Source organism: Strongylocentrotus purpuratus, unplaced genomic scaffold (genome assembly GCF_000002235.5).
Source record: "Strongylocentrotus purpuratus isolate Spur 01 unplaced genomic scaffold, Spur_5.0 spur5_scaffold_9, whole genome shotgun sequence".
Lineage (NCBI taxonomy): Eukaryota > Metazoa > Echinodermata > Echinoidea > Camarodonta > Strongylocentrotidae > Strongylocentrotus > Strongylocentrotus purpuratus.
In genome coordinates, this window is record NW_022145615.1 from 23,310,082 (window position 1) to 23,332,780 (window position 22,699).

At 38.1% G+C, this 22,699-nt stretch overlaps 1 protein-coding gene across 1 annotated transcript; it reads left to right on the forward strand.

The window, feature by feature from the left end:
• Positions 1-7,943: 7,943 nt before the first annotated feature.
• On the forward strand, positions 7,944-8,882 carry LOC574547 (muscarinic acetylcholine receptor M3-like). The gene has a single exon (XM_774864.2). It carries the CDS (start codon positions 7,944-7,946, stop codon positions 8,880-8,882), a length of 939 nt encoding a protein of 312 aa, XP_779957.1.
• Positions 8,883-22,699: the final 13,817 nt, after the last annotated feature.

The window sequence follows — 22,699 nt, forward strand, 5'->3', positions numbered from 1 at the left end:
TCTCTTTGGAATAAATTACTTATGAATAATGTTGATGCTAATTTTTTCAATGCAATTAAGCATAATCATGCTCAGACTTAGGTTTGCGTAATTTCTGGATCAGAAAAGTCTTCTTTATATTTTGATTGTAACATGGGTGTACTGCGAGTCTGCGACAAGGAGAAATTGTTATTTCAAATGCTTTTCGCCCTTTTTTTAAGTGACTTCAAACATTTCCTTTGCGAAAATTTTGGAGTAGATGTTCTACCTGACAAAATTGATGCAGCTGCGTATCAAAATGGTATAGATGTTTATCTCAGGCTTTTTACATTACTGTATGCAGACGGTACAATAATTCTTGCACAAATTGATGCGGTATCTGATTGTTGTAAATAATGGTTTGTTCAACTCAACACAGCTAAAATTTTACACATTGTATTTTGAACATCCCCCTTTTGTAATATATATATATATATATATATATTGTTACTTATCTTTGTTTTTTGTGCCAGGTGCATTTCCATTTCTTGTTTTAAATAGGTTAAATTAAAGTTACCATTTTTTTAAAACCTTTTTTTTTGTCGAGGGGGGGGGGGGGGGGGCGTCGCCCCCCATGGGTCAGCGCCTGTCTATCGGTGTGACTCCGATGAAACGGCCACTATGAACGGGTTCGGAAGAAAAACGGGGGAAAACGCCGATGAGAATGATCAAAGGACGTTCTTGTTCCGTGAACACGCGCTTTTTCGGAACCCGGCTAGCAGCTAGTTGTGATTGTTGACGTTTTGTTGATACATGTGCATGCCATGTGCGTGAACATGCTGCTAGCTAGATGGGACGCGGGCCTAAATTGATTCGTTTAATTTGTGTTTCACATTACTAATCATAAGCTTTTTAAAAAAAATCCAAACTAATATATATCTTTATGATAATATATTTGAAAATTATATATTCCTTAGTCTAATGAAGACCAATTGGATAACAAAACAATATTGAAACATGATCACTACCTCAGTGCACGCCTGCCGAATTCGAATTAAAAGCGCGTGCCAGCAGCTAACAAGCGATTGCGCAATAATATTTCACTTCCGGCCGGGGCCGGAAGTGAATAGTGGCCTATTCTAGGGTAAAAATATATATATATTTTTATAAGAAGGATAAAGATGCAGATAAAATGAGAAAATTGAATAAGAGAAAAAGATTACCTTCCGTCGAGTGTATACCCATTTTCAAGGGTGTAGATTTGTATCCGCGGTTGGGGGGGATGATAGGTGCCAAAATATTTTCGGCAATGGATCAAAGCAACCAAGAGGTAGAAGCGTGTGGCAAATTTCACCCCCTCCCCAAGCGCGTAGCCAGGATTTCATTTTAGGGGGCGGTAGTGAGCACGCGAAGCAAGCTCCCTAGGCGGTTGGGTGCAGGGAGGGGTAGGTTTCCCCTCCCCCGCGAAGCGCGGGAGCTTTGACGTTTCATTAAATTATTAGAGAAAGAAGACGATTCGTTGGCCTTTCTCTACTTTAAATCCTTGTTTGAGTTCAGTTCCCCCCCCCCCACTCTCGCGCAAAGCGCGGAAGCTCTGACGTTTCCTTAGATTATTAAAGAAAGAGGACGATTCGATGCACCATTATCGACTCTTAATCCTTGTCTGAATTTAGTTTTTTTTTTTCCCCCTTAAGCTTTGTCGTTTCATTAAATTATTAGAGAAAGAAGACGGTTCGTTGGACCGTTGTTGACTCTTAATCCTTGTTTGAATCAAGTAATTCCCCTTCTTCCGCGCTACGCGCGGAAGCTCTGACGTTTCATTAGATTATTAAAGAAAGAAGACGATTCGATGTACCATTCTCGACTCTTAATCCTTGTCTGAATACAGTTTCCCGGCTCCCGCGCGAAGCGCGGAAGGTTTGACGTTTCATTAAATTATTAGAGAAAGAAAACGATTCGTTGTACCGTTCTTTAAATCCTTGTATGAATTCAGTTTCCCCGCTCCCGCGCGAACTCCTTGTCTCCAATCTCATTACGAATTCGTCACAGAGTTCATCTATGTTTACACTGTCCAGGATTGTCTGATGTGCATTGCAGATTGCTACTTTTGCGCTTCGCGCTTAAAATTTAGCTCGTTGCTTTTTAACGCTGCGTCTTAGCATTTGGCGCACCGCATTTCTATGATGCTGTTGATTGAACAAATTGAATAAATTCATCAATTCCTGATGAAGCCGTATGAGCGAAAATTTAATTTATTCTTGTCTCATTTACGGTTGTCTGTATTGTATTGTATTGTATTTATTTTCCGTCAATTAAAAAAAACATGAACAAAATTATATATATATATATATATATATATATATATATATATTTACAATCATAAAGACACACTTATAAAAAAAGAAAGACGGAGGGATGGCCCTACTCAGCGTTGTTAGCATAACAATGCTGGTTTACAGAGGGGTCCCTATAGAAATAGAAAACATGAAAATAGTTATTACAAAAGTAAGGAAAACTTACAGCAAAATAAGAACTTACAATAATAATTACAAATTCGAGTAAAACAAGTAACATGAGAGAAATATTTAGCCTATGAGTAAGGATACAGTCTTATCAAAATTCAGTGTTAACTTATTATTGCACATCCATTTATAAATATATGACAAGTCATGATTTAGTTTATTTTGAACACTTTCCACATTAAAATCTGAAAAATAAAGAACAGTATCGTCAGCGTAAAGTTGAATGGAACAATAATGTGTATATTGAGTTAAATCGTTAACGAAAATAATGAAAAGCAAAGGCCCCAAAATGGAACCCTGCGGTACACCAAAAGAAATGGGTAAATGAGATGAAAGAGTTGAACCAAAATAAGTGGAAATAAACCTGTTATGTAAATAATCATTAAACCATGGCAAACATTCTTCAGCTATACCAATATTACGTAGCTTTTCGAGGAGCAAGTCAGGATCAACGCAATCGAAAGCTTTTTTTAGATCAATAAATACTGCTCCTGTATATTTTCCCTGATCAACAGCGTTCATCCATCTATCTGTAATTTTAACCAAAGACGTTATTGTTGAGTGTTTACTCCTAAAGCCAAATTGTTCTGCTGATAAAAGTTTGTTTTCTTCTAAAAAAGAAACTAATTGCCGCTGAACAAATCTTTCCAGCAATTTTGATACCGTAGGTAGTATTGAGATAGGACGAAAGTTATTTGGGGAATTTTTGTTGCCAGATTTATGGATGGGAATGACTTTTGACCTCTTCCATTGATTTGGAAACTTATACTCGAGGAATGATCTATTAATTATGTGAGTAAGATATGGAACAATAATAGGAGCACACATTTTCAAAATTTTGGAAGAAATCCCATCTAAGCCCACAGAAGTATTATCTTTCAATTTCATTAGTTCTTTTCGAACATCATTTTCAGTGACTAAATGAAACGTAAACTTAGCATCATTCTTAACACGAACTTCATCATCATTTATTGAATGTGGAGGATCATGAAAATTAGAGGCTAACTCTGCACCGATAGAAGAAAAAAATAGATTAAACTCATTAGCTCTCATATGAGAATCATTTACATGGGCTTCAGTACTATTAGTACGAGATGTTGGCAAAACAGTCTTCAAAACCTTCCAGACCTCAGTAGATCTCCCCATAGCAGAGGACAGTTTATTAACATTACATTGTCTTTTAGTTTTTCTTATTGCAAAAGTTACTTTATTTCTTAACTTACGATAACAATTCATAGCATCGTTATTTTTGCTTTTCCGTACTTTTCTTTTGGCTTTATCACGTTTCTTTATCAAATTCATGATTTCAGAAGTCATCCATGGAGAAATTTTATTTTTGATTCTTCTGGATTTAGAGGGCATAATAGTATTGACAACTTCCATCAAGTAATTCTCCCACAACTGAACTGCTTCATCAATATCTTGAGCTAAGTAAACATTCTCCCAGGGTTGATTATCAAGCTGCTCACAAAAATTTACAATATCAATACCTTTCACTTTTCTATACGTTATAGTACGAGGAACATGGTGAGTACAAGGTAGTCCCCAAACAACATAATTCAGTGAATGGTCACTTAATCCAATATTGATAACACCAGATAACTTAACTTGATCAATCCTGTTAGTAACCATCAAATCTATTAGGCTAGATGAGGTATCAGTAACACGGGTGCTAGTTGTGACATTTATGTTCTCAAGAGAATAAATTTCATGTATTTGCATCAATCTCTTAGTTTCACTATGTAAAGGGGTCTTTAGAATATCACAATTAAAATCGCCCATAATGACCGTACTATGATAAAAACTGTCCATAAAAGACAACAACGATTCATAATGACAACAAAGCTCAGAGTAACTATTGGGAGGACGATACCAAGTAATAAAGACATAGGGGTGAGAAAATTTATTTCGAACGAGGATTGCTATAGCTTCCAAATTATGTAAAGATTCATGATTTAAAACTTCAAAATCAATGCTATCATGTATATAAACAGCGACACCCCCACCGTGCCGATTTCTGTCTTTACGAACGATTTTGTAATTATCAATATCTATTTCACTGTTCATAATGGAATCGTCCAACCAAGTTTCATTGAAAGCTGCAATATCAATTGGATATTTGTTGAATAATATTCTTAATTCATCAACATTTCGCAATAAACTTCTAACATTTAATTGTACCATTTTCGTACCCTTTGTAAATAACTCTTTGAGCTTAGCTGGAACTAGATTATCATGATTATTATGAAGGCAATCACTAACTACTGGGTTTGACTGAACATCAGACAATACGGAATGAATATTACTATCTTTTTCTCCACAGCTATCTTGAGATTGAAAATTAAAAGGCAATTCAGAAAAAATACACTTACTACTAATCCAGTCTTGACTAGAATTGAACAAATCCAGACCTAAACAAGAACATGAAAGATGAATCCAACTATTACAAACTACACATTTTACAGCATTCTGATTATTTCTGACTGTTTTTGCACAAGAAAGACAAGGATATCTTAGAGGCATAAAAAATCAGTTTCATTGAGTTTTCAAACCAACGAAATAAGCTTACAGTTTGGAGTCAATATCAGCGAGGCTTGTGATGGAGATCTTCTTGCCGTTCGCATTGACAGCCGTGATCCTGCCGTCAAGCGTCCAGACTTTCTTGACATTCTCATGGAAGCGGAGTTTGTTGACGATGGCTTGTCTGTTCACGGTGAGGTCTTCATGGATGAAAATATCAGTGCCCCGAAATTTAGATCGAGCTGAGTAGATCTCATGACGCGTGTTGTATCGGGTGAACTTTATGATGATCGGTCGTGGTTTCTGTGATCCACTGCTCCTAACTCTCGGCGTGATTCGATGGCTACGATCGATGTGCCCAGGATCAAGATTGATTCCAAGATTACGACGAACAACATCGATGACCAGCTGATCAGTGTTTTCGCTCTTTCCTTCCGCGATACCATGGAAACGAAGACATTGTCTACGCGAGTACTGCTCTTGGTCTTCACACGAACGCTGAATTTGCTTCATCTGTCTTGAAAGGTCTTTGACCGTTGATTGAAGAGTCGCGATTTCTTCCCTGTATTTGTGAAGATCCAATTGTATGGACTCGTAAACCTGTTTGGTCACTTCTTCTTTCACTGCGTCGATGATCGCTTCGATTAGACGTGAATGCGTTTCTTCGCTAATCGCTTTGTCCACTTGAGTCCGAACGGTATTTATCAATTGGGGGTCATTCATTATGTCCTCGGTTGAGTGACCACCTGAACTGGCGGGAGAGTTATAGGCGGAGTCTCTCGGCCGAGCTCCCGGTGAATGTTTGGGCAGATCCCGTGCTCCAGGCTCCTTCTTTGACGGTGGCTCAATGGCTTCAAAGTTCTCCTTCTCATTTCGAGTTTGAGAGCGCATTTTCATTTTTGGAGTAGTTGGAACGCTCATTGTAGTTCGCAATCACAATCGGTTCTCAGCAAATTTGTTGAAATATTTCCAAAGTAGTTTTCTAAACACTTTAATCAAGCTAAAACGAGTACATCCAGTTTGCGTTTGCATGCGTTACTTTTGATCTCATTTACTTCGTATAATATTATGTATGTATTATGAAAATCAGATAGCAAAATGTGTATAGCAAAATCGATGGTCATCTTGCGAGTAATAACCATTAACTACTCTTATCGGGCTCTCAACATTTATTTTTCTCTTCATTTTTGTTGTTTTGATGGTGAATTATTGGGGGGGGGATATATCCCCCCATTCCCCCCGGGATCTACACCGATGCTCATTTTTACTTGTACCTTATAATACTTTGGCACAAATTCGCACAAGCCGTCCACCGTCGGCAGCAGAACCCTAGTCTAGATGCTGAACAGGCTTTGACAAGTAGCAGAATAGAAGTAGAAGTAGAAGTATAGATACAGGCAAGATATTAAATGAGAAAAAAGAATAAGGAGAAAGACAATTTTCCCTCGAATGTACGCCTCACAGCACTGCGGAAGTACCAAAGAATTCAAAATATAAGTCTCTAAAAACCCAAAAGAACACTTTTTTACGTGAAATTCAATCAGTGAAAAAGATCTTTACCTCCAAAGGTCAAAGGAAATTGAGCTTCGGTTTTCTTTTTTAATGGAGGTCTCCCCTCTCCTCCTCCCTCCCTCTCTCTCTATCTCTCTACCCCTCTCTTTATCTATTCTATATTTTCATTTCTTCTAGTAAATATGCTATTAGTTACTGATTAAATGGTTTTATTGATCACATGTCATCTTGGTAAAAAGAAGAGACGACATACTCAAGGGAACATCTTTCTCATCAGTAAATGAAACTTTAGAAATTCGCAGAGGTCGTATTTCAATAGAGAAAAAAATAATCAGTAAAGGTTCATCATTTTTTTTAATGAACCTACTCTCTCATCGTCTAGATGTTTAATTCTTCTATCATGTCTAACAGGGGCGGATCCAAGATTTTGCACCAAAAAAAAGGGGAGCGTGAAATATACGAAATTGCGAGCGCAAAGCCATTACGGCGTGGGGTCCGTAGCCGGCTTAAGGGTTCCGGAAAACTTTGAGCCTTAAAACATGCTCTATGGAACATTCTCTATGAAGCATTTCTTCCAAAAATCAATAGCGAAGTTTGAGCAATTCTATCCCCCCCCCCCCTGTATGCACTGTATGCTATCCGCGCTCGTTACCCGGGGCAACGGGCTTCTTAAAAAAACAAACTATTGCCCGGTAGGCGGGCATGCGGGCATCTTTTAAAAACTATTGACCGGTAGGCGAGCATGGCTAAAATCACGACTCCGATTTTGACCAATCAGATGACTAGATTTATTCAATATACTAAAGAGAGGTATATAATTTATTGTGTTTTGTGAAAAGATGTCGCTTAGGACAATAATTTAGTGTTTTCCCCTTAACCACAACACTCTTCATTCCTTTTGGAGTCCATAGTACAATTCCCTGAGGTAGTCATTACAACTGTTCTCTATTTTATGTTTTCTTTAATGGATTTTCTTGCAATATGTGCCACGATGGTTTTGTTGAGCGAACAAAATTTAAATGAGATGAGAAAAACGGTATTGTCACCTCTAAAAGAACATTGAATCGGTAATCAAAATAAAACTTCTCCCTGTCAATTTCATATGAACACGCGAATGTGTTTCAAGGACTAAAACATAATACGTAGGTTGAGTTCGTTTAATATGTCGCTGTCGATAACATCTTTTTTTAGAGACTGCACTGGATATTACGGCCTTTGAAAAGAGATTGTAGAATTTGAATAAGAAGTGATTGCCAATTTCATTTCTGTAACTTGCTATTACCATTTAACCTTCCGCAGCTTATTAATTTCACGTCTCACTTCTGATTGGTTGAGAAAAATAGAATCTAAATATGACTGTATATAACCTTCTGCTTTTCGTTAATAGAAGTAGTTAGTATATACAAATCTGTGTGAGGTGCAACATTGATCATGGCCGATATTTCTAACAGCACGCAGACCTACTCAACAGAGATGTCTTGGACTGATATCCAGGATGCAAGTGAATACATGAATGTCACTACTCAATCTTTGGATCCATTTGGAACAACTCAACCTAATCTGAGGAATCTCATCTTTCCCGCTGTCTTTTTCGCGCTCATTGTACTTGCCAACATCATCAGTCTTGGCGCATTCCTAGTAGAAAAACGGCTCCGTACCTACAATAATTACTTCATCATAAACCTCACCATACTGGATCTGCTGGTTGGAATTGGAATGGGAGCTGTCGTGGAGTACTCGTACATTAAACGGTACCCGTTTTCTCAAAATGCCTGTAAGGTCATAACTGGGATCTTCAGCGGAATCGTCAATGCTTCTAACATCAACGTGGTTGTGATATGTGCCGATCGACATCAAGCGGTCTATGATCCCATCAACCATTATATCTCCCGATCAAAGCGCAAGGCAATCATCATCAACTCTCTGCCATGGGTGATTGGACTCTCGTTCTGGATAGGGTACGTCACAGTGTGGGAGTTCGTCATCGATCACGACAACGGTGTCAACTGTACTCAGCGGTTCCTTCTCAGTCCGTTGACGAATATGATCCAAAGTGCTGCCATGTTCTTCTTGCCTTTGGCCATCATCGCCGTTCTCTATGTCAGAATCTTGATCAAGATTCGCAAATCGGTTGGAAGACGGAACAACAAGAAGTCGACTGATTTGAAGAACCTCCACCTTTCCGCCGTTAAGGATACCGAGATAACGAGCGCAAGCGTTACGTCGACATCACATACAGGTTCATGTAGTGACATTACTGTGAAAGGGAGCAAAGAAGATACTTTGGTATCATCATCTTCATCACGTAATGAGACCAACATCGGAAAGAGTGACCAAGAAAGATCGGTTCGTAATCTACAGAATTGTTAGACTTTAGTAACTTTGTCCGTCGCCTATTCCAACATGAGAATATGATAAAAACTGTTAAAGTACAATTCTGAACATGATTTCTGTATAACTGAAAACATTTCTGCAATAGTTTTGCCAGGAGAGATTAGACCTCCCAGCTGGGTAACTGACGGGTGGTTAACTCATCAAATCTGCTCTTAATTAACATAAGAAAAAAGGGATCATGGGGGATCAACGGGTACCGCTTAGGCTTCTTTTTTTTTTATAGAGGGCGAAGGTGGCTACAAATAGTGCAGTCCCGCTTTAAGTTGTCTTTGCGATCATGTTTAAATAACAGCATTTCTAAGCCCATCTTTGGAATCAAATATATAAAAAGGTTAGCAGCCTTAGCGATTACACCGAACGATAGGCTCTTTGCTGACAGAATTTTCTCACAAAATCTCTCAATATCAGTCATTGAGGGGGAATTTCCCTCGCTCTCCCATGTGAATATGAAAGTAATATGCAGTTGGCTCTTTTAAAAGTTTGAATAGATTCCATTGCAAGATCAAATATCACTCTAAATGCATGAATTTGTTTTATAGCATGTATATTTTATATCAAAATCTATGGTGGTCATGATTTTCTCTCTTTCTCTTTCTTTCTTTTTCTCTCTTTCTTGGTTCCGGTCTGTTTCATCTTCTAACAACTCAGACATCAACGTCACATCGCGTGGAATCGACGGCTGACATGACGAAGGCGACTCGTGCTCTCCTCTTCATCGTCATCGCTTTCGTACTGACATGGATTCCGATTAGCGTAATCACTTTAATCTACAGTATCGACCGTCGACTCATCGTGCCTGGTCTGTCACTTGAAGCTTTCGCCTTTTTCGGCAATCTGCAGTACGGGAATAGCCTCCTAAACCCTATATCCTACGCCATGTCGCAGCCTCTGTTCCGTGCCACCATCATCAAAATGTTCTCCTGTAAACGACCGTCGCGGGCCAACTAGCCTGGATAATTCACCTATTTCGTACATTTTGTACATTACAACGTACTCATAGTATGTAGTGCAATATTTAGCGTATCCGGCACAGAATGATCCCTCCATATTTTTGTTAACGCTACTCTGAGTCTTCAATGTTTGACTGTGATTATAGGCACCCTATAGTTCTCACACCCGCTTCCTGCATGTGGGTAGTACTTTACGTTGTGATTACATAAATCTCACTCTCGTGCCATTGTCGCGATGTACTCATTGGTAAAGCCACCATCACACCAAACTAGTTCTCACTACGTTCTCGAAAATGTTGCCAAACGGGCTCAAACTGTGTGCGAACGGAGTTGAACGTAATAGCAACTGTTTGCGACTTTATGGACGGGCTCGGAATGGACTAATGTCTCTAATACGATCTTGGTTCGTTCATTAACAGTCCACAATACGTCTAACTCGTTTGTACCCGTCCACAGTCAGTTCATATCAAGTTCAGATCGGATAAATTTGATATTTCCAAGCAGTCCAAACCATTTTTACTAGTTCGTAACTTGTTCTAACCAGTTTATAATCCAACCACCTCGTTCAGAGACAGTTCAACTCGTCTTCATCTTGTTCTTAGTGCGTTCGAACGCGCTTCTATCGTGCTTTGCAACCCCGTCCTGGTTCGAGGGCTATACAAACCCAGCGCGTTCTTCCTCATTGATGCTCGACCACATCACGTGGTAACACGTTCTTAGTAGGATCGAAGTACGGCAATTCCGCTCGTAGTACGTCCGTCTCGTTTTAAGTACGTTGTCACTCCGTCCAATTGCAGGACGGGGAGAATTTTGAACAGCTCAAAGTTCTAGACCACCCTTCCCGTCCAAGCCAGTCCGAGCCCGTCCATGAAGTCCTCACAAAGATCGTAAATAGTTGCTTATACGTTCACTCCGTTCACACACAGTTTGAGCCCGTTTGGCAACATTTTCCGGAACGTAGTGAGAACTAGTTTGGTGTGATAGGTGCTTGACTTGAACGTCTTGATCTGCAAAGCCTAAAGCGTTGAAGTTGAACGGGAAAGAGGAATGGTGAGAACGAATTTGTTTATAACTACCGAGTCAGGACGGGATTGCACAGGCTTAAGGAGCGCATTCGAACGCACTCAGAACGAGATGAGAAAGAGTTGAACTGTCCTGAACGGGGTGGTCGGGTTAAAAACTAGTTAGAACAAGTGGCGAACTAGTTAGAACGGGTTTGGACGTATTGGGAACGAAGTAGAACTTGTTAATAATGGGTTTAAACTGACTACGGACTGGCTTGGACTGCCTAATCTACCCGTTCTGAACTTAATATGAACTGGCTGTGGACGGGGAACAAACGAGATGGACGTATTGAGGACTGTTTACGAACGAACTAGGATCGTATTATAGTAAGGATATATTGACTGCTTTGAGAGGCATAGTGGTTTCTATAGGGTCAAGGGAAACTCACAACCTGCTATGACCCCAAGGCGCTTGCGCCGCGGGGTCATAGCAGGTTGTGAGTTTCCCGAGACCCTATAGAAACAACTATGCCTCGAATATTAAAAGCAGTCAATATATATTTTATATACCGAAAAAAAGGAAAATGTTGACTCACCCATTTAGGTTTCCATCTCATCGCACAAAAGAAACTTATACGGTAACACGTAAACCAAAATGGGGATCGCAGCAAAATGACGTCACGTTTCACAGCCATGGAAAAAGTGCTGTGAAAAATGGATATAAACCGGTAGAGCCGGGAAAAATGACTATGAATTTCAATTAGCGGGCATGGTTGGGGATCGCAGCAAAATGACGTCACGTTTCACAGCCATGGAAAAAGTGCTATGAAAAATGGATATAAACCGGTAGAGCCGGGAAAAATGACTATGAATTTCAATTAGCGGGCATGGTTAAGAACATGACTGCATTTTCAACCAATCAGAAGACAGGATTAGTAAAGAATCTTAAAATGAGGTATATAAACATTTTTATGGTACACATTCTGCCCCGACCACAACCCGTTTTACGATTTTCTAGGACGGTTCCAGAACGTAGTGAGAACTAGTTTGGTGTGATGGGGGCTTAAGGACGAGTTTTTTTTTGTATAGATTGTACATTTATGAAACGTATCTTTTAAACATAAGACATTTAAAATGTTCATATTCAGATTTATCTTAATGGTGTCAAAATGTATCGAATTTTATCCGCGATTAAGATTAGATGTTTGAGTTAAGTCGCGTTATGATGATATATAAATGCGTTCATAACTTAGCACCCTCTTATACCTTCAGGGAGGCTTAATCAATCCCAATGATGTACATGAGCAACATACAGTGGATGTTTACGTGTGCCCAGACTTCACACTGATTGTTATAAGCGTAGCCCAATTGTTTCTTCTATATTTGAATGGAATTAGCTAAAAAAAAAATCGATGAGAACGGCTTCCTCTATCAATTCATTTAAGAGATTATTTAAACAAAGTTGGGATTTGTGAATAGCTCAGCCGAACATACACTACGTGCATGTTCTGTAATATTAAAATGATTTATTCACATAATTGCGACTAATTAAATATTTTTCTATTGGCATTACTGTTGAACTAGGTTAATGATATATGATTATTTTTAAACGAGTATTTGTTTGTGCCACGTATAATTGCTCTGCTATATCTTTCTAAATGTACTATGAAATTTTATTTTAACTGTTCTGTATAAACGTTATGCTTTTTGATTTAAATATGTTTATTTAGGGCCCCATGGGAGACCACTACTTATTGGTGAGTGGGCTACCCTGACAAGAGATTCGAAATAAATAAATAAATAAAAATATTGTTCTTAAGTGTATCAATACTATTTTGGTGGTAGTTAATTTATTACGTATATAAACCTCACTTTCATGCCATTGTCGCGATGTACTCATAGGTAAAATAAAGGACGAGTTTTTTTGTATAGATTTAGTTTTGTGAAACGTATCTTTTAAACTGAAGACATTTAAGATGTTCCTGTTCAGATTCATCTTAACGAGGTCAAAATGTATCGATTTTTATCCGCGATTAATATTAGATTAGATTGTTCTTAAGTGTATAATCATTATTTTGGTGGTAGTTATTTTAGAAAAGCGCTACTACAATTTGTGAACTAGTCAATATGTAAAAGATCGTGGATATTTGATTCATTCATGACAAACGCTAGTTTACGATTTGGTGTATAGAATCCTGAATTTTCATGTCTAAATTGCTCTTGTATTAAATCTTTTGTTACACCGTTAGCTGCTCCGATTATGCACATTATTATAAACGCTTTGCTTGTCTTTACCTTTTATTCTATAACAACGTACCCTAGTATAGATTTTTAGTGCGTATGATACGAATTGTTGGCCTGTACTTTTATGGAAATAAAAAATGTAGAAATTATATTAAAATCATGATTACTGTTGTAAGCCAAGTTAATGTTGATCAACATTATGATGATAAATGATAATGCAGTTTGTGATGATGATGATGATGATGATAATGATAATGATAATGATGATGATGTTGATTACGATCATGATGTTGAGTAGGAATGTGACATTGATTGTGATTATGATTAGTTTACAGTGATCGTCATGAACGGAAATGACGACAATAATTTTGAAAAAGACTTTTGAGAAGATTTTGTTGATAACAATGAAAATACAGACGATTTATATACAGTCAGAGATAAGAGCGCCGAAGATGTAACCGATGATAATACGGATGCTACAAACGACATTTCAATTTCATTTTTAATTCAAGATTATTTCTGTTTCCAACAAAGTATTACAGATCAATTATAATCATTTACAAAAATTAAGGAATACACATTGGAAAAAGCAATGCTTGTACAATTGTGGACCCCTCAAATAATAGTTAGCAATAATAGAGTAATTAAATTGACGTAACTACAAAAAGGAAATAGAATCAGGAAGAAAAAAAAAGGGGCTGCCAACATAGACAAAAACGGGACAAGAGAGCTCTTAATGACAAAGATAGGAGAACACGGTCACAATACAAAAAGTAGACAGTGCCAAAAAGGAAGTGAGATATCGGGGGTACAGAAAATAGTACAAAAAGGATGAGCTGCATGTGGGGTTGAGAGGAAGATGAGGTAAGAGAAATGCGCATTTGGAAAGGTGATATGCATGAGAGGGTACAATATGATATATCAAATTACATTTTGTGTCAGCGAGTAGAAAATGATTTTGTTTCAACAACAACAACAACAACAAAAGGGAGAAAATACTATTTTTAAAAGAAAGAAAGAAAGACATGCCGGGTAGAGAATAAATGGGCGATATAGTTCAATGAGGGTCATAAGATTGTAATAAAAACAATTTCAATCTTTTTTCTTAAAAATATCAATCGATGGAGCTTATTCTATTTCATTACTTAAAGAATTTGACAATGTTGGGGCTTCATTTGGACCGAGTTATTAAACAAAAAATATCGTGAAAAACAGATGGCAACATGTTGTTTTTATAATTATACATAAATTGACCTAGTTATATAAAAAAAGTCTTTTACCTTAAGTATCTATTTAAAAAAAAATAAAGTGTCTGTATGGGAGCAAAAGGGATAATTACAATTCTCGCTACCCTAAATAGGTACGAAAATCTCGAAATTCGCGAGACGAGGTAATTTTCACTCTCTCGGGTCGTCACTACAACTTCCGGTATAGAGTCCCATCCCGCTGGCGCTAGCGCCTGTGTTCGCTGTGCAGAGTTTTCACGCACGCTAAAATCGATGCCAATCAGTGTAATTTGTACAGATTATAATATATGCATTAAATTTAGTTTGTTTTTATTCAATTTGAATACACAATAAAAAGCAAAAAATAGTTTACAGGAAAGATTTTATTTTTATTCATGTTTTTTTTCTGTTAATCTAAAAGTAAAAAAAAAATAATTGTCTTAAAATTGTGCATGTAGCGACCAGCGTCACAATCACGAGCAGACGTTACAGTAAACAGTGTAGAGACAACACTCAGTTCATGTATTTCTCGTCGACCACAAAATGGATAAAAAAAAACAGTTTCGGAACTTAAAAAAATCTTAACGGACAGAGGAATACCATGCAATGGAAAGCTTCGGGCAGAATTAGTGACTTTAGCACAAAAGGCCGTTAAACTCTACCGTGAAAGAGAGGGTTGTGATCACGAACTTTCCGAGCGAAAGCGACGCTGTGTTGTTGTGGAGGACGGCACAGGAAGCTGTAATGTCGAAAAGCTATCCCATAATGCAATGCGCGTTTTCAGGATTTTCCCCGGATCTCGGCAGAATCGCTATTTGGGGTAGCGAGAATTGATAAGAATAATTTTATTTTGTAGTGACAACAGTTTATTTAATGGTGTTTGATGTGTGTTACGCCAAATGAAGGGACCATAATTCAAATATGGGAGTATCAAAGAACTATAAAAGCATACTTAATGAATTAAAAGGAAGGTATGTTTTTACATTATTAATAATACAAATATTAACGGAAATAATTTTACAAATAGCCCTTTGTCCTCCTCCTCCTCCTCCTCCTTTTCATTCCTCTTCTACTTTTTTTTTGCTTCTCCTTCTTCTCCTTCTTCTATTTATTAGAATTCTTCATTAGTTTCCTCTTCATAATTTTCTTTCACACTCTCTCTCCATTTCTCTTTCTCTTACACTCTTCGATCAAGTTATATTAAAACCGGAAAGTTGATGTGGAAAGAGTTGGTTCTTTCCCCTGTATATGTATTTTAAAAACAATGTAATATAAAAAAAACAGTTCTCCTACTCTCACATGCCTATGGTAAGCTGTTTAATGGCGCCAGCTTTCGGCTCTGATACGCAAACGACATCATCTCAATCTGCATGGTCCGTATTCAGGTAAACCCAAAGACCACGTTAAACAAAAAGAAAACAGACTAATTTCCCTTTTTCAGCATCGGATTTGACTTTGAATAGAATATACGGGCCATGTTTTCTCTGTATCCATCTCTTTCGTGCCCATGGTTCTATTACTTTTTTTATACTCAATATTTAACGCGATCGCAAATATTTTTGAAAAATCAGCTCAAAGAAAAATTCAATAATTATGTAGGCCTATGTCCAGTAGATATCATATTCAGATTACGTAATACGTCTTTGTCATGTTCGCACATTTAAATAGGACACATGTCAAGGCTATTGGAATTGCCGTATATAGGGTGATTTAGATCGAAAGTACTTGCTACCATGTTATTTTATTGTCTTGTATTCAGTCGTAGACGTAAAAAGCTTTAGTTGTGAGATAAATTTATTGTGCAATTTTTCTTGAAGTATGAAATCGGATAGATCTACAATATATATATATGTTGGACAGTGGCAGGGACAGATCCAGCCGGTGGCGAGGAGGGGGGGGGGGGGGGGTTTCGAGAGAAAATATTTTCCCCGGGAGGAGTCTGCAAGAGGCGGGATGTGCCCCCCACACAAGCTGAAGAAAAATCGTTTAAAATTCAATTCGTGCGATTTGGTGTATACTTTTGGATTTCGTCTAATTTCTTCTGGGGAAAAGACTGTATATAAACAAGCAGGCGCAGATCCCCGTGGAGGGCCTGCCCCTCCCCCTAACAAAAAAAAAAAACAGATTACAAATAAGTTGGTAACGTTAATTTTACCTTTTTTAAACTAAAAACTAAGGCACCCCCCTAAAAAAGGCTTTCTCCCCCCGCTTTTTCACCGGCTGGATGATTCCAAGTGCTCACCCCCTTTAAACACCTTGCACACTAAGAGAAATGGTGCAAGTATGCACCTTTATGGGTGCAAACCGATGCAACAATAGCAGCACCTTTAGGGGTTAAATCCTGCACCCTTTTTAAAGGTGCAATCCTGCATCCTTTAAAAGGGTGCTAGATTGAATCTTTAGGGGAAATAGTACCCTTCATGGTTCATTCCTGCACCTTTAGGGGTGCAAACCGATACAACATTAGCAGCAAATTTATGGGTTCAATCCTGCACCCTTTAAAGAGAAGGTTGAGTTCTGGGAAGAGGAGAAAAATAAATTGTGAGCGTTATCATTCTTATTATGCAAGTGTGGAAGTACATCAGATAAGACATGTTCCCTGAAAAGCATGGCTCTTCAAATGCCTTCATATTCTAAATTTGTCATGTACATCGTAAAACTCGGGGGTAGGTTTTTTACGCCACGTGTTCGTGTAGTCCCATATATATCTTTCTGTGTACAGTGTTTGTAACTTTATCAAGACTTGACCAATTACTTATCATTTTTAATGATTCCAGCACCTTGCAATACACACAAATTCTTATATGCTAGATGATCAACCTCGATTCCACACCTTTTCTTTTACAATGCAATCGCATGACTAGAACTCAACTTCATCTTTAAGAGGGTGCCAGATTGTACCTTTTTTAGGAGACATGTTAGTACCCCTAATGGTTCAATCCTGCTCCATTAGGGGTGCAGACCGATGCAATAGCAGCACCTCTAGGGGTTCAATCCTGCACCCTTTAAAAGGTGCAATCCTGCACCCATCATCGAGGAATACTGGTAAAATATGCTCGTACACAAATACATATTAAACATGCATGATCTTTCTTGGTTAGTAATCATATAATCAATATATCTATTGCAAAAAAGTGAATGTAATTGTAACATGATCAGACAAAATAATCTATTGGTTTATGATTGCCAAAGAAAAATGCAAAATAACAAAACTGATGTGCATTGTCATAATTTGCTTAACAAATCATGATAAATGTATTTTTATGTGAACACGTGGAAAATAATCATGAATATGCATGCAATATGCAAACTTTTATTTTGCACCCTTTTTCGGTCGATAGGGTTAATTTTTGTGGGAAGGGTGCAAAATCTTATATTGCACCCTATTTTTAACCCCTTTTCCTTCAATAGGGTTAATTTTATGTATTTTTTTGCACCTTTTTTTCTAAGAGTGTACAGTACAGGGGCGTACGCAGGGGGGGGGGGGTTGGGGGTTCAAACCCCCCCTTTGGTATTTTTATGTGTGTAAACCCCCCTAAAAAAACTAAAACCCCCTTTTTTTTTTTTTTTTTAAAAAAAAAAAGAAAAAAAAAAATTATGCCCACGGCTAACGTAAAGTGACCTTACCCCCCCCCCTCAACGAAAAAAAATGTCAGATTTTCAAATTTCGAGACCAAAAAAAAAGAAGAAAAGTGTCCGCTTACCCTCCCCCCCCCCCCCCCAACTGAGCGACTTTTCGGCCGGCGCAATTTTCAAATTTTCGGGAGCAAAATATTTTGGGCCAGATTTTGAAACCCCCCCCCCCCTTGAAAAAATCCTGCGTACGCCCCTGGTACAGTAACATTGTGTAACGGCCAGCATGATGAATTGACAGATGGATCTGAAGCTAGCTGAGTCCTGACATAGAATATTACTTTTGTACTCATTTGTACGCCCTAGTGTAAAGCGATCATCGGCCTTTTTTCAAATCATATAGGCCTAAAACACGATTTAGGGCTAGTTCTAGCCTTAAAACGACCCAAATCTCGGAGCATGGCCCTTTTCCTTTCCTTTCCTTTTCTTTACTTTAAGAGGAGGGGGGGGGGGGTCGGGTTCCTCTTCCGTGTATCCGTGCCTGGACAGTGGAGGCATTCGACCCATTGATCTTTTTCTTAAAGAGATCAGTGATTTGACCCCATTCTCCTCGCTGAATATAAGAAAATGGTCAAATACAACTCGCTCAGAAAATCTAATGTAAGAAAATATATAAAATATGGTGATTTAGATATTCAAGTGTAGTCATTGCATACAGAAGAATAATGTGTTCTGACTTAGATTTATTCAACTTTATTTTACAGAAACTATTTTCTAGTCGTTTACAATAAATCTCCTAGAATATACTTCCAAACGTCAGATGAGGTCGTTTGCGTATCCAGTGCCGAAAGCTAGCGCCATATACATTTGTAACAGCAGAATACTTACCACGGGAAAGGAGCGGGAAAAGTTCAGTGAAAACCACTACAGTTCAAATATCTCATAATAATCTTTCAATATTTTAGGTATCTCTATTAAACTCGACCCATAAAGACACTCACTCTCAAAATGATGGGACTTATCGCCAATACAGAACTGACATCCGTATAAGCGTTAAGGTGTGAGTTAAATTTAAAAAAACCTCCAAAAGCAAATGACTTTTGTGACATCATCATGCCAGTCATTCATCAGTCAGCTAGATGGACAAAAGACATTGGTATGTCCCTTCCCATCAACTGAACACCTGTTCACAAAAGACAGTGGTATGTCCTCATCCACTCAGTACCTTATTGCATTAGCATTGCATTTTTTCATATAATAGCCCATTGAAACCTTTTTTTTCATGGTGTTGCTTGGGATTTTTGACATACCTGTAGCAACTGCTTCAAATGTAATTGAATGTTAAAATAGGCATCTAAAAAAGGGGAGAGATCATATAAAAAAGGAAAAAGGGCACTTTTCAGAAGTGAAAAGTGGCATTTCAGAGAAAATGAAGAGGGTTCTTATTAAGAAGGGAAAGTACACAAATTAAAGAGGAAAGGGGGCACAGGGCAAAGTTAAAAAGGGCAAAAATATCAAAAGTGAAAAGGGAATTTCTCGGCGCACCGTGTGAAAAGACCTAGGGGCCGTTTCTCGAAACCGTCATTACTACAAGATCAACGACATCTCGCCACTGTCACGCAACTTGTCAGCTATCGGGAGTGCCGCCTATGGAAAAATGGACAAAAAACCCCGGAAAGTCAGGTCATTTCAGCAACATTTGTAAATCAATGTTATCGAATTAGAGAAAAATGGGAGGGGGGGGGGGGGTCTCAACTGCCCCCAAGCCCCCTACCATTAGTACGCCAGTCCCATAGCTTGGAGGTCGTTTTGGGGCGACAATGAAATGGACCTTGAGACACAGCTGAACCGTGTACTGTATGGAAATGCCAAGAGGCCATTCTGTTTTTATCACACGCAGCTAATTACGACGGAGCAAATGTTTCATAGATTGTTTTTACATCGAAGCCAATAGCCAATATTATATTATATGCTGCTAATCAGGCGCGTACACAGGGGGGGGGGGGGGGGGGGGGGTTTGGGGGTTGAAGCCCCCCCCTTTGGTATTTTTATGTGTGTAAACCCCCTAAACCACCCTAAAACCCCCCCTCTGGGTTTTTTTTTTTTTTTTTTTTAATTATTATAAAAATAATAATAATAACAAAAATTATGCCCATGGCTGACCTAAAAAATAGTGTCTTCTTACCCCCCCCCCCACTGAGCGAATTTTCGGCTGGCTGAGTCGTTGCGATTTTTTTTTGGACTCCAAAAAAAAAAAGTGTCCGCTTACCCCAAGAGAATACAGTCTCCATCAGACTGGTTCTAGATTTTAATTCGACGTTGTAACGTATTCATCTGAACCTTCATGATGTATCTCATATGAATGAATGATCTATGTGCTCCATCTTTCAGTTGTTATCAATTTATGTCACCATTCTTCATGGTTAAAGGGGGTGTAGCATGGCAAATACTGGTTAACGTCATCTACGAATTCGTTTGGACAACTGTACATAAACGAATGGACTTGATTAACGAAACAAAAAATAACATTAGAGAAGATGGTAGAAGGGAAAAAACAAAGAATAACATAAGGAGATGGAAAGAGGACGTGATAGAATGATAAAACAAATGATAACATAAGAAAAGGTGATAGAAGGATGAAACAAAGAATAACATAAGGAAAGACAGAAAGAGAAAGTGATGGAATGATAAAAACAAAGAATAACATAAGAGAAGGTGATAGAAGGAAGAAACAAAGAATAACATATGGAAAGACAGAAAGAGAAAGTGATGGAATGATAAAAATAAAGAATAACATAAGAGAAGGTGATAGAAGGAAGAAACAAAGAATAACATAAGGAAAGATAGAAAAAGAAAGTGAAAGCATGATAAAAACAAAGAATAACATAAGAAAAGGTGATAGAAGGGAGAAACAAAGAATAACATAAGGAAGGATAGGAGGAGGAAGTGATAGAATCATAAAACAAAGAATAACATAATAAAAGCAGATAGAAGAAGAAACAAAAAATAGCAAGAGGAAATGATAGAATAATAAAAACAAAGAATAACATAAAAGAAGGTGATGAAACTATACTCACGTTGACGTTTTCACGGCGATTCACGGAAATTGCCCCGACTCTCGTCGGGTGATTTGGAAGGGAACGTGGGCCAAGAAGCTCACGCATGCGCAGGGGATAAATATGACGTCACGCGTAGTAGCCGACGTCGGGTGCCTAAAATCGAAAGCTCGCTATTACACCCGATTGGCCCCGAGTCAGGCAACGGGAAAGACACGTAGTCTCGTCATGCTACATCCCCTTTAAATGTCTATATTCTTTAAAAAAAAATGAAATGTTGAAAGTAAACTGCGCAACTTTAATCCGATTACAGCATAATTATTTGTACTAATTTTATCATTATTATAATTGTTGTTATTATTATATTCATTATTATGATTATTATGATGATGATTATTATTAGTATTATCATTCTTGTTATTATTATTATTATCATCGCCATCATCATCATTAATGGTGTTATCATCATATCTATAGATGGAGCTACTCATACGGAGGATAACGTACTGGATTTCTTTCCTTCAACCGAAAGGGATGAACTAAACGTGATTTGGGCCCATGGGGTCAACAGCATCGCAGACCTTAACCAGAGTCTCCCGGGTATGGGCTACTATGAAATATGATATTAAACTAAAGTCACCCAAACTGAAAATTTATTTCAGTGTGTACACATGCGCAAAGGAGTTGATCAAGTGAAGGTTGAACATCTGTTGGTCGATTGAAGCTGGTGTCGCCGGAACCACTGGTCCGTCTCCGTGGACTTGTGAATAAGGCATTGGCGTTCTAAACCAGTGACCCAAATTTCAGCAATTAGGAACTTTGGATTAAGCTACGCAACCCGTATTTTCTCATTTCCTTTCGCTTTATATATCGCACTGTATATAAAATTCTCGCATTATGATAACCTGAAGAAATTTTAAAGGTATAGACCAGTTTGTGAAACGCTCCCCTCTCAAAAAATGAATTGGAAGCTCTTACACACAGTGAAATAAAAGGTATTCTTGGGGAGTAAAGCAAAATTGGAAAAATAGGGCGCCCCTATTACACCTTCTAGGGAGTAAAACTAGAAAATTCGCAAGGGTGTACAGAATAGTCATTTGAGGGGGTGGAATTTTACACCCTATTTTGTGAGTGAATATGCGCATGCGCTACATCAATGGCATATCGTGTCGATATGGGTACTGCCAAATGAAGGAAAATTAGCATAATTTACATATTTTAGTCATGTTGGGGAATTATCATGTTTCATTTGGGCATATTATTTGTATGAAAGTTATCTGATTAAGAATAAGGGGTTGTAGCCTACCTCTTTTGTACCGAAGGTTATATTTGATAATTTAATGAAATTAGCAAAAGTGTTGTTTTACTAACTAGTACATAATTGCCTTCTTATACGTGTAAGTAAAGGGAAGATTTTCGAGAAGGCAGGATTGTGTATTTAGGTGTTTCATCCAGGCAAGCATGCACTTGTGTTGAGTTCACTCTAACTGTTTAGGTATATAAGCATTTAAGCTTTTCGACATATAACTTGTGGAACAGGTGAGAGCATTGAAACGTAGACAAAAGGGTGGCAATCAGTGACTGATAGGTGATTACGAAGCATGGATGATTGATTGCTCGTGGGAGGATCAATTGGTTGATGCTTTGCATAAGAAGGGTGTAGATTTACTCCCCACAGGTTGTGGAATCGATCATATAGGGTATCATATAGCTCCGTTTAGTCTCATTTGAGAACTCCCC

What these genes read in the sequence shown, in the direction of transcription:
- LOC574547 (XM_774864.2), top strand. Translation starts at nt 7,944, where the DNA reads ATGGCCGATATTTCTAACAGCACGCAGACCTACTCAACAGAGATGTCT.